The sequence below is a fragment of the Clupea harengus genome, chromosome 5 (assembly GCF_900700415.2).
Source record: "Clupea harengus chromosome 5, Ch_v2.0.2, whole genome shotgun sequence".
Lineage (NCBI taxonomy): Eukaryota > Metazoa > Chordata > Actinopteri > Clupeiformes > Clupeidae > Clupea > Clupea harengus.
The window spans coordinates 27,913,869-27,926,106 of NC_045156.1; the positions used below are offsets into that span (position 1 = coordinate 27,913,869).

The following is a 12,238-nucleotide window of genomic DNA, read 5'->3' on the forward strand; positions in this document are numbered from 1 at the left end:
AATGTCCACAGCAACTTAAGTTTTTAGCTGTCTGCCTCGTCTGTCTCGTTGTTTTTGTGACAATGACAAATAAAGTACTTTGAACTTTTTTTGAACATTGAACTCTAGTCCGATTCCATATCCATGAGCTTCAGTACATCAGCTACATTTCAGAACGATATGTGCTAGGTGCTAGGACTATAACTGCTTATTGTCAATTTTATTTACCCTAGTCCAGAGGTCTTCAACCGGGGGTCCGCGACCCCCAGGGGGGTCCGTGGAGGTACTGCAGGGGGTCCGCCAAATGATTTAATCTGAAGCATTTTTCCCCTCTTCCAAAAATGTAAAACGTCCAAAAGACTACATAAACATAAACAGAACGTAAAAATTGCTTTCTATTCCTTAAAAATAATACATAGGCTACCCATGAGTCTTCACGCGATCATTTGATGATAATGGCAACATATGCACTTTTAGCTACATTTAGCTATCTGGTGCCAAAAGACGTTACCTGCCATAACCATACAATTTGAAATAATTGATCGTTTTGTAATTTCTCGGAACAAAAGCTCCTCGTCAGACACCACTGATGGCGGTTCAGATGATCTACCTTCAGAGGATGCCAACACCCCTTCCATGAACAACCCAAAGCGCAAACGGGAGAAGACACGTAAATATTCAGAGAATTATCTGAAGTTTGCCTTCACCTACAAAGAGACCGATGGTGAAGAATTAGCAGTGTGCGTGGTTTGCTCTTCCGTGCTATCAAACGAAACTATGAAACCATCAAAGCTGCAACGACACTCAAAGACAACCCATGCTCACTTGAAAGAAAAAAACATTTAATATTTCCCGTTTAAAATCTTTTGAGGGCCAGCAGACCTTGATGAGACAATCAGCCAAAGTGTGCGAGCTAGCTTTAAAAGCCTCTTATCAAGTTGCATTACGTGTCGCTCAGACCAAACAGCCATACATAATTGCGGAAAGTTTAATATTGCCAACAGCTAGTGATATGTGCAAAACAATGTTTGGGAAGGATGAGTACTAAGTAAAAAAACTGAAAAGCATCCCAATGCCCGCCCTATTGATGAATTGGCAGCTGATGTGAGGGCACTACTAGTCGCAAAACTCCCGAAGGCAGATTATTTTGCACTTTAGATGAATCCACCGATGTGTCAAACGACGCTCAGCTTTTAGCTTTTTTGTGATTTGTCGACCAAAATGAGATGCAGGAGGAATTTCTATTCTGTAAGCAGCTGCCTGGAGGTAAAAAAAAGTTCAGAGATTTTCAAAGTGATCGACAATTTTTTCCGTGAACATGATATACCCTGGCCAAAATGTGTCGCGATGTGCACAGACGGTGCAAGAGCCATGTATGACGCACTGCATGCTTCATAGGGAGAATGTTGTTGCCAAAGACATGAATGATGAATTCTCAAACGTCAGATCTCTCACTAGGTATGAGATATTTCATCCATACTTAAGCTACTCAATTCTTTGTCCCTCCCTAATTGAATACAGAGTGATGGCTAACTGTAAGGGAGAACAAATGTCAATAATAAACAGAATAAATTGAAACGAGTTGTGTGTCACAGATGATTTGTAATTCTGTTCAAACATGTGTAGGGGAGTGTGTGTGTGTGACTGACACTTAGTTCCAAATAAATTATATGAATATCAGGCCCAAATTTGGGGCGGCGGGGGTGGGGGTCCCTGCTCAGTGTCTCTCTCAGCCAAGGGGTCCTTGGGCTGAAAAAGGTTGAAGACCCCTGCCCTAGTCTCTGTTTACATAGTTTCATTAGTATCTTACTATTTACTTAGGCATTATGATAGCCGTATGTGTAGCCCCACACTAAATGTATTAAATGTTTTTAACACAGTTCTTATCAAATAATGTAAGGACGGATAACATATTTTAGTTAACTGATTGATGAAATTAAAATTCCTGTAGACTTAACTGATCATAATGTCGGGAGGCTAAGAAATATCCTGGTCACAAATGAAACACCAAACAGGTGTTCTGAAATCACCACATTCGTTTATTCATTCTACACCAACAGGTCCAATGAAGTAAGATACGTTTAGCCTAAAGATCTTCATCTGTCATCTACCATAACTCCCTGTGATATTCACTGTAGATTATCTGAACTGCATTCTGGGAGGTGTCTGGTTTGTTCAGAAAACTCAAACTGACATTAAGGGAACGAGATTTGTACGATTTTTATCAGATGACCGCTAGACGGTGCGTATTAATTGAATTATTAATTTATTGTTCATTTTATAATTAGCGTGCATTCTGAAGTGGCTCATGCCGGTGAGTTAATGACGTGACACAAGGCAATTGTGCCGTCATGTTCTATGACGACGACATAGCGTTCCACAAAGTATATAAAAGTGTGGTTATTGTTTGTTTGTCATTTACTTTACCAAAATGAATCATCTGAGTGAGAGTGTGAGATTTGAGATGAGTCAGACAACCAGGGTGCAATTGGAAGCAGTTTTCAATGACATGGCAGCAGAGAATGAGCAGAATGAACGGGCAAAGAAAGCAACTATGCAGTCCCTCCTGCAGGACATAGTAGAGATGGAGGCTGTATTGAAAGCTGAACAGGAGGAATGGGGAAAAAAGAAAGAAACACTACTGAAAGGAATAGAAGTAGCAAGAAGGGAAGAACAATTGAAATGCCAGCTTGAGAAAGACCTAAACTTCTATTGCATCAATAGCGAGAAGGAAGAGTTGGAGCAGGAGAACGAAAAAATTAATAAACTTAAATTCGAGAACAATACGCTTCAGGAACTCCTGGAAAAGCAGGACAATGATGATGATGCCGTGGCTGAAAGCCTGAAAGAGCAAATGAATAAAGACTTGGAGAACTTTGAAAGGATGACCACTGAGAGGGTAGACTTGGTGTTATCAGGAGCCCTGGTTGTTGCCCCTCTGAAACACAAACTACTGACAGAGCTGAAGGTGCAGGCAGAAAAAGAGGTAAATAAATCATTTTGTTTCGCCGTTTGAGGTAAATAAATAAACAAACATTTACACCATCTCTACCCAGACATTCAGTCACACTAGATGCTGCCTTCTCGTTCCCCACTTAATTGCTTCCATCTGTACTTGTTCTGTGTTTGTGTCCTTCAGGTGTCTTCTCTTCAGGCGGTCTGTGACACAGAGGTGACACTAAACCCAATCGCGGCCATGATGGAGCAAGAGATTGAACAAAGTATGAAAGAACTTCGCACCAAAATGTATACGAAGGAGGAGAAACTAAGGGATACACAATTGACGGAGAGATGGAAACTGGACAAAAAGATGAGCAAACAACTGAAGAAAATCCAGGCAAAGGAGAGGAAGCTGGAAAAGGAAAGAGAGAAGAAAGCAAAGAAAGAGGAATTAGCCAGAGAAAAGAAGGAGCGCAAAGCCATGCAACCAGTGCCAGAGAGCAGAAGAACAAGGTTCAATTTCTGTGGAATCATTTTCTGAAGGAAATATTAATTCCCCCTGATTAAATGGGGCAGACTGAAAGGGATTGAGAAACATACTGAAAACACTCCACCTCATTAAATAATAAGGAAGTGGAAGCATTGACTCTTTTAATCTCAGTCTCAATAACTTGACGGCAATAAATGTCATTTTTATTCCCTCCACTACCAAGCCAATGGTTGTTTGTTATTTAAGTTATTTTGAAGTGTCTAACTTGTGTGAAGGATAGAAGAAGCTAGTTTATTATATAACATTTAAGCTACAAGGCCACCTCCAGTGTTAAATCCATAGAGTGCCGGGTGGTCTGTAGTTGTTTCTGATACCATCCAGTCTCTAAAGTCAAGCAGCCCTGCCTAGGTAGTGGTTTGTAATGAAAGGTTCCTTCCTGGGTCAGGTGGTCTGCAGTGTGGCAGCAGCTCATGGTCGGGCAGGTGCAGGTGCAGGTTCAATTACAGCGCCACCAGCACAGGAAACTCGAATGCCAGCAACTCCCTCCTGCTCAGCCTCAAACGCTCCTCTAGCCTCTAGGGCACAATACAGTATGAGGGATACCCAGCATTATAAACACACACACACACACACACACACACACACACACACACACACACACACACACACACACACACACACACACACATACACACATACACACATACAAAACATACACATTCCAATTACTTTAAATCTTGATGAGTAAGAAATCAAAGAGAGAGGTCAGAGGATTGTGAATTCCACCATTTTCTTGAGTGTTCTACCATGCTCTTGAGAGGAACCTCCTGACACGAAACGCCTAAAGTGTGTGCTGAATTTGACTAAATGTTTCAAGTAATTACCTACAAATTTGCGTTACATCCACACGAACATAACTGTTTATTATTATTATTATTCAATTCCAATGGTCTTGACAAGGACTCTTCATTCTACTGCTCAATTAAATCCCTTGTCACTACTGCCATCACGGTTGGTGCAATTCTTTGGGATTTGTCATTAGGGATTTTTATGGGACCTCTACAACAATCACACACTATCACATGGGTACTCACATCGATCAGCTGTCTGACCTCAAACCTTTTGAGGTCACTGCCGCTCCTTATTGACCAACAAGCAAACATCTTTTCTACTTTAATCAGCATTTTAGAAGTTGGGGATATAAACGGACTGACGGGCATTTTATGTTAGTTCCTGCTCATTTTATGTTCATTCCTGCCCATTTAATGTTAGTTCCTGCTCATTTTATAGTAGTTCCTGCTCATTTTATGTTAGTTCCTGCCCATTTCCAGATTATTTGCTGTCTGTGCCACCTGTGTCCACTCGCAGAGTTGAGGAACTAAAGGAAGTCTGGGCTCTTATGTCTGTCACTGGCAAACTGATCAACAATGTCCATAGCAATGGCATCCATGTATTTAGAGGAGAAGTCAATCCATGGTATCTCTGACGAACCATCTTCCTCTGCGTCGAATCTAGAAGATTGTAGGGAGGTGTAGCCCTCTGACTGAGTTGACAAGCACATTGGTCCCTGCCTCAAAAGTGTTCATCTGAAATTCTATGTTTGATAGAAATGTTTGTCTATGTCTCATGCATGAAATGGAGCGGGAGCCTTTGGGCCAGTGACATCACTTCCTGGCTGCTCATTAGAGGCAGTCATGTAATTTAGCTCACAAATCACAAAGTCTGAAAGACTTTTATTTGCTTCTGGCGCCTCCTGTCTAGCCAAGTAAGAGCCAATCATCCTTCTTAACACATTTGTGGTGTAGTTGTCCAGCTTACGTGGAGTAAGAGGGCACATGGTGTTGCTACGCACCTTAAAGACTTCAGCAGAGCTCAGCAGTCATATTGCAGGAATAATTGTCTGTTTTCATCTCATCGGACTGTATAGCTCACAAACAGTGAGGGATGAATGTAAATCCCTTGGACAGCTTCTCAGCTTTTTGGCCCAGAAGGATCTGATGCAGACTGTTCCTGAGGCGACAAAATGACTCCAGCTGGGGCTCACTATACCGGTTATAACAGTGTCCGTGGAAAGGTCATTGTCTGCTTTGAAAAGACTCAAAACATACAGTCGGAATCGGACTGACCAAGGACGACTTTCATCCCTGGCAATAATCTCCATTGAGACAGAGAGACTTTTAAAACTAAAAGAAGATAAGGAGGACTTTTACAACAACAAAGTCACAGAGATTTTTGTCCAGAAGGATAGACGAATGGAATATATATAATATATATATATAATATATAATGGATTTCATTTATGAAGGATATATAATATATAATGGACTTCATCCCGGCTAGAAAATCAGCTCATATTAGGTTAAAACAACACACACAGATTTGCTGGACTTATACATTCACTGCAGTGTTATCAGATGTGTCATTTGTAGCCTTAATAACTTTAGCAATGCAGACTCTCATACAATAATGTTGACAATAGATAATGAAAAAGATTCCAACAATAACGGGAACAGTTAACTTACTCTGCAGTACAAGAGCATGATCAGTCCACAGTGCTAAGTTGGTTGTGTCTTGTGTTTTAGGATAACGGGGGTTGACGGGGGTTTTGCATTCTTCGATTGGGACCTATGAACTCTTCCAGGCTCAATTATAGTGGCATTCTCTTCGTATGGAGAGAATAATGTCTCAAAATTATTTGTAAATGCATGTACCATGATCCACTAATATTCGATGATTTACAAATGTCTTTTTTCCATCCACAAACACAGAACTCCTTTCTTGTGACTTATAAGTACTCATTTGAATAAATGTACTATGATTTGTACAAATTGATGTATATTTGTAAATACACATCATACTTTGCTTGTGCATTTGTCGTGGAATGTCATTTGTAATTCTGCGTGTGAGGTGTTGAATCTGCATTTATGGATCATCCAACTCACACATTCATCCCAGCTTCCACTGACATCATTTTGAGACATTCTTTTCACTTTTTCGTTATCCACACTCAAATAGTTCTTGATCCACACACATTTCTTATCTAAGTATTATTCTTAATACTGAATTTTCTCATTGTTGTTTGTACTGTTTTTTTATCTAATGCTTTGTAAGTCGCTTTGGACAAAAGTGTCTGCTAAATACCTTACCTTAACATTAATGGTGCTATATTAATTAATAATTAAATCAACAAAAAGCATAGGCTACAATTAAAGTTGAGTGGGCATCATTAGGGTTGGGATAAACGATTCAAACTAAAAGTACTACTACTACTAGCTAGTTTAGCGATTTGGATTAGCGTAATTTTCACCAGCCGGCATATAGGTTGCCAATATTTGAAGACTAGCAGGAGATGAACATCTGAAATAGATTAATATTAAGATTCAGAAAAGGTAGGCTGTGAGAGTCTATGCCAACTACACATCCTTCACATAGAGCGACCATTCTTATATTACATTCTTACCAAGCCAAAGACTAAGCGAAATAGTTCAGGCTTTTACTTTGACATCTAGCTGAAGGCTCGTAAACCCGGAAGTGATCCCCCAGTCATGCTCTGAAGTTCACATGCTGACAACTGGTCTGTGTTGAGCGAATTGCACTTAGCATAATCATAGTCCTTATATGCGCTCTGGTATAACGTGTTATACTTAAGAATGAAGAGGACTAAACTTCTTGTGAGTTGTGGCATAAGTAATACATGTCATTATTGTCTGAAAACGTGGCCATCATGTCAGCAGGTTGCCCGCTCACCTATGAGTACTCTAGGGAAAGAAACCGGTGGACCAGCATCTGAAAACAAGAGGGGTCTTAAAGCTATTGACCTTGTGCAGCGAGAACGGGAGTCGAAAGGGAAACCCAATAGCCGAAAAACACCAAAGCTCAAAGAGGTTGGTGAACAAACATTGTATGTTAGCCTAAAAGCTGTACATTGCATGCATGTGTTATTTTTCGGTGAATCTGTCTGATAATTTAGGAGTCATGTCGCCCAAACAAATGTGGCTCCATTCTCCACATGTTTATGTTTTTCAGACACTCTCTGCCGTCTCCCCGTTGCAGCGCCGAGTCACACAACTTAAGCAATTTACCCAACAGTTACAAAGTGTCCATCCAAACGTGCTAGCCAAAGTCTTACACAAAAGCATAGTTTTTCAAAATCAAGATGTAATCGTGATCAACAAACCTTATGGAGTTCCAGTGCACGGTACGAGTTTATGCAAATTTAGATGCATACATTTCTTACATTAAAATACTGACACTTTTGTGTCGTGCAAAAGAGAAATGTCAAAACTGCTGTATTTATATTCCTACTGAACTTTTACCTTCTGTTTAGATACAACGGGTGCCACAACCAGCATACAAAGTGTGTTACCAGTATTGGCGAAAATGCTCCATGGCATGAGGACAGAGACTCGGCTGCACATTTGTCACAGCCTGGACAAAGACATAACTGGCACTCTACTGCTTGCCCAAACAGAAGAGGCAGCTGACCACATCCACACCCTCTTCAAGGCCCTACAAGTGGAGAGGAAGTACTGGTACATACGTCAATGGGATTTCAGACACTGCTTGTGCTTCTCTCCCCCACTCCTGAGGGAACAAACATCTTCAGTTGTGAACAGCTTCTGTTTTGCTTTGCAGGGCGGTGGCTGTTGGCGTACCTGTGCCCTCAGAGGGGATTGTAGATATACCTGTCATTGAGAGAGAGGTCACTGGAGCACAACCTCACTTTAAGGTGACTGTTACAGATTGCAGTTACATATAGAGGTTAAATTAAAATCATCACATATAATAATAATTATAAGGTGATCAGTCTGCATTGGCCTGTTAAAACACATTCTGTATAATTTGACCTTATTTAACCAGTTTCTCTCCATCAGAGCTAAAGCATATTTAATTGACTCATACTATAGCGAATATATTCCCACAAATGTAAACATGATTGGAATTCACTGACCTCATGCTCTTCAAACCATACAAAATGATCTTCTCCCATCAGATGGGGCTTAGTCCACTCTTCCAGACCAGTGCTGATGGAGAGGGTGTGACTCGGGTGCGAGCCAACCGGCATGCCCACAGCGCGGTGACTCAGTACCGTGTGCTGGACAGTACCAATAGCTGCAGCCTAGTGGAGCTCCAGCCGGTCACAGGTCAGTCGTCAGCAGGCTGGTATTTGGTACTGGTTTGTTGTGGACAGCCTATTCTCATTTGGGATGAATTGGATTGTAGTCTACATTAAGCTTGAACTGAAAGGGATTGAATCTACGACTCCCCTTAGCCCACTCTTTCAACTCTACTCAATCAAAATGTTCCAGATGATGTAGGCTGCATCCAAAACTTCTTTACCTTTCAGCTGTTTAGCAAGTCCGTTGTCTTAACAATCCTACCTTCTAAGAATGCAGCTTTTTAAAAATTCCATTTCGCACATAGCCATGGTCTGATAGTGCCAGGTCAGCAAACATTTATGGTGATTTGTAACTACTTTTCTTTTTTGCTTTGTTTTTTAAGCCGTGAAGCACCAGTTGCGTGTCCACATGGCTTTTGCGATGGGGTGCGTCGTCCTGGGGGACCATAAATATGCCCACTGGAATAAGCTAGCACCTCAGGTAAGAACCTCACCAAAACATCTCTGACTTGGAAACAAAAAATTGGTGGTCATTTCCATTTTGTCAATAAACTGAACATGTTTGCAACAAACTGTAAATGGCCCAGTAGAGTGACTCTCTCCTGCACCATTACATTCAATGCAGGTGGGCATTTCTTTATGCCTTTGGGTGTAAATCACAATTCTACCTTTCTGTGCTTCTTTTTATATAGCAACTGCCAGAGGGAGTTTTGCGCCACTTAGGCCTGGAACAGAGCAAAGCACGCCACCTTCCTCTGCACCTACACCATCACAAGCTGACAATCCCCGGGTTCAAAGGTCACCGTGACCTCACTGTATCCTGCCGGTTACCCAGGTTCTTCACAAGCTCTGTGCAACGGCTACAGCTTTCCCTACCAGAGAAACCATGAATTGAGACATACACATTCAACACACCAGGCTCTGGTCCAGTTGTGTGAAGAAGCATCGGACGACTGGGAGAAGCAGTAGGCTCTAGTCAAGTTGTGTGAAGAAGCCGCTGATGATGGGGAATCCTGTGGTATAGGAACCCATGATGCCAGCTGAATTAATCCAACTGCTCATAGCAGGCCCTGATTTGGACTATGCTTATTGTGCTCATTGTTATCAGATGTTGATAAGGCAACTTGTTTTCAGTCCTTAAATACTCTGCATTTGTTGTGATTGGTGTGTATGTACATGCATTTCTGGAGGCTTTAGGCTCTTGTGTATAGCTGTTGTAAAAGTCAAATATTCTGAATCCTCTGCTAAAAAGCAACTTTGCCACGTGTTATTAAATAGCCCTGACTCTCCCCAAACTTAACCTTGTGTTGCAGGTAAATTTCAGTGTTTGTGTTGGTAAATACGTTTCAAGTGTTTTGCATACACAAGCTAATATATATTAATAATATATCTGCTGATATTTAAGAATTCTCTTCAAGCTGTAAATTAGCCCAACAAATATCTCATTGGTCACTAAAACAGTAGTGGGTTAAGGCAAATAGAATGATGTATACCAATATTATTTGGTGTTCCTATTAAAAGCCATCCACTAAGATCACCTACCTGTAAAACACAACTGATGACTAAGATAAAAACAGCAGCAACAATGGGAGGCAACCGTTCTAAACTGCAACACACCACACAGGACAATAACTGTACAAAAAGCATGTTTGAAACCATGAACTTTTCCTGCATAACCTCCCAACTCCAGTATTTCAATACAGACAGGGAGATTATACATACAGATATAAAAATAAAAAGCAAAACAGAAATCACATTTAATATATAATCATACTGCAGATGACGTGCTACAGGGAGCCATGACCCTGCTCAGTAGGTTCTTCCTCACTGGTGAAATCAGTTTGGGTAGGTTGGAGAGCTGTGAGTGAGTGTGTGTGTGTGTGTGTAGGGAACATCTTCCCAAGCTTTCTACTTAGGTCTGTCTCTTTCCACCAAAGAAATCGGGTACTTACTTCACAGAAACTTGCAAATGAGGTTTGGGTGTGGGGAAACTGGTGGAATTAAACGTACAGTCCATGACTGAGCTACCTTACCAGAAGTTCCATTCACTGTGGTAGATTTCATGATAGTAGCAGTCAGGAGGTGATTTAACAGAGATGTATCTTTAGGTGTACATATTCTTATATATATTTTATGTAAAAAAAAAAAAAAGTGAAAAGGCCATTAAGTTCAATTTCCAGCAGGAAATGCTGGAGTCCTCCAGACTGCTGCTGGAAGAGAGAAGTTCTAATGAATCCACCACAATGGAGAGACAGACGCTCACTCGGGTCAGTTTACATTTGTGGATGCCATGGCGATGACTTCTTGGATTTCCCGCACCATGCTGATGCGTGTGAGCATATGCTCCAACTGTTGGCTGGGGATTGGCTGTGTTGAGTACCAGATAGGGCTGTTGGGCACGACCACTGGCTCCGGAGTCAAGTAGTACGTGTCATTCCGCCCCTTGGCACACTGAGGACTGCGGAGGGAATATGGAAGAGATAGATGATGAACAAAGACAACCTAAACAGTAGAACACTGGGACAGAACAATGAGACGGATCACGAGGAGCTACAGTCGGATTAAGACATTATTCAAATATGAACTGCACCGAAACATTGTCTACTGCTCACAAAGTGTTCAAATACTCTGCAAGACTGCGACACTTGAAAGATTTTGATGATTATGAGATTCTTGCAAGACATGTCTCTGAAACTTCAGGAAGTCAAGAAAAGAACGTGATGTTTTGGTTTCTCTGAAAATTGTATACATGCTCCACTGGGAGAAATGACTTGTGGTGAGAACCGAATGACGCCTGGCCATACATATATTTATATATATATATATATTTGCTCTGATAACATTTCATGAAATACATACATTGTATGTAGAGCTCGACCGTTTACTGCCAAGATGATAAATAGGTTGACAAAACACATGTACAGAGGAAACACCAACCAGGTCAAAGGTCAGACCCACCATTTGAAGAGGTAAAAATCGTAGAGTTTGATAGGACAGCGCAGGGGGTTCTCAGGGTCCTCTGACTGCTCTGCATACATGTCATCAGTCACTATGGCAACAGAATACAAGTTAGTTTGTGTATGGAGACATCATTATTTCTGACCGATAGTAAAGTAATACACCAGTTCTGCATGGGTGCTTCGCTTGTCAGCATTTAGTTATTACTACAACTATTACTACTTATTACCACAGTTTTTGTACCTTAAGTAGACCGCAGGTGAAGTAGCTATTGTTACGTGTGATAACTTCTATAGTTACAACAACGATGCAACTTTGAAGGCACAATGGAAAGAGGGAGATTTTTACAAACATCCTTTCGTTTGTGTTTTGACAATGAGCAGGTGCTGTAGTGCGGAGTCCCTCACCCTTTTGGCCAAGGTGATGGGGCCCTGAGCCCTTCAGGTATCGGATGGTAGTACTCTTGTCCTTGGGGTTGGATGGGTTCTTCTTAGTGTGCCTCAGCACTTTGGAGAAGGCCACCTTCATATGCTGCTCCACTGAGGTCAGCTGGAAATACCTGACGCAGACAGAAGTTATCATGGTGAACAGCTAATCAAACAAGCCCCTCTCATGCAGCTTAATGTAAACAAACACGGTTACTGTATGATACATGTAGATTGGGACAGATAAGTGAGAGACGGACAAAGGGACAGTGGAAGAGACGGACAGACTAAGCATAATGTAGTACTGAGGAAGAAGAAGAGAGAAGG

The 12,238-nt window shown here is 41.3% G+C and overlaps 2 protein-coding genes across 2 annotated transcripts; one reads left to right on the forward strand and one right to left on the reverse strand.

Moving 5' to 3' along the window:
- Positions 1-6,977: 6,977 nt before the first annotated feature.
- Positions 6,978-9,432, forward strand: LOC116220586 (mitochondrial RNA pseudouridine synthase rpusd4-like). Its single transcript, XM_031568404.2, has 7 exons — positions 6,978-7,293; positions 7,436-7,607; positions 7,737-7,941; positions 8,045-8,138; positions 8,403-8,553; positions 8,912-9,009; positions 9,221-9,432. Exons 1-7 carry the CDS (start codon positions 7,060-7,062, stop codon positions 9,416-9,418), a joined length of 1,152 nt encoding a protein of 383 aa, XP_031424264.1. The 5' UTR covers positions 6,978-7,059; the 3' UTR covers positions 9,419-9,432.
- Positions 9,433-10,157: 725 nt separating this feature from the next.
- On the reverse strand, positions 10,158-12,118 carry LOC116220587 (transcriptional regulator QRICH1-like). The gene is made up of 3 exons (XM_031568405.2): positions 11,894-12,118; positions 11,487-11,577; positions 10,158-10,986 (listed from the first exon to the last, which is right to left on the reverse strand). The coding sequence occupies exons 1-3, from the start codon at positions 12,066-12,068 to the stop codon at positions 10,797-10,799; spliced, it is 456 nt and encodes a 151-aa protein (XP_031424265.1). The 5' UTR covers positions 12,069-12,118; the 3' UTR covers positions 10,158-10,796.
- Positions 12,119-12,238: the final 120 nt, after the last annotated feature.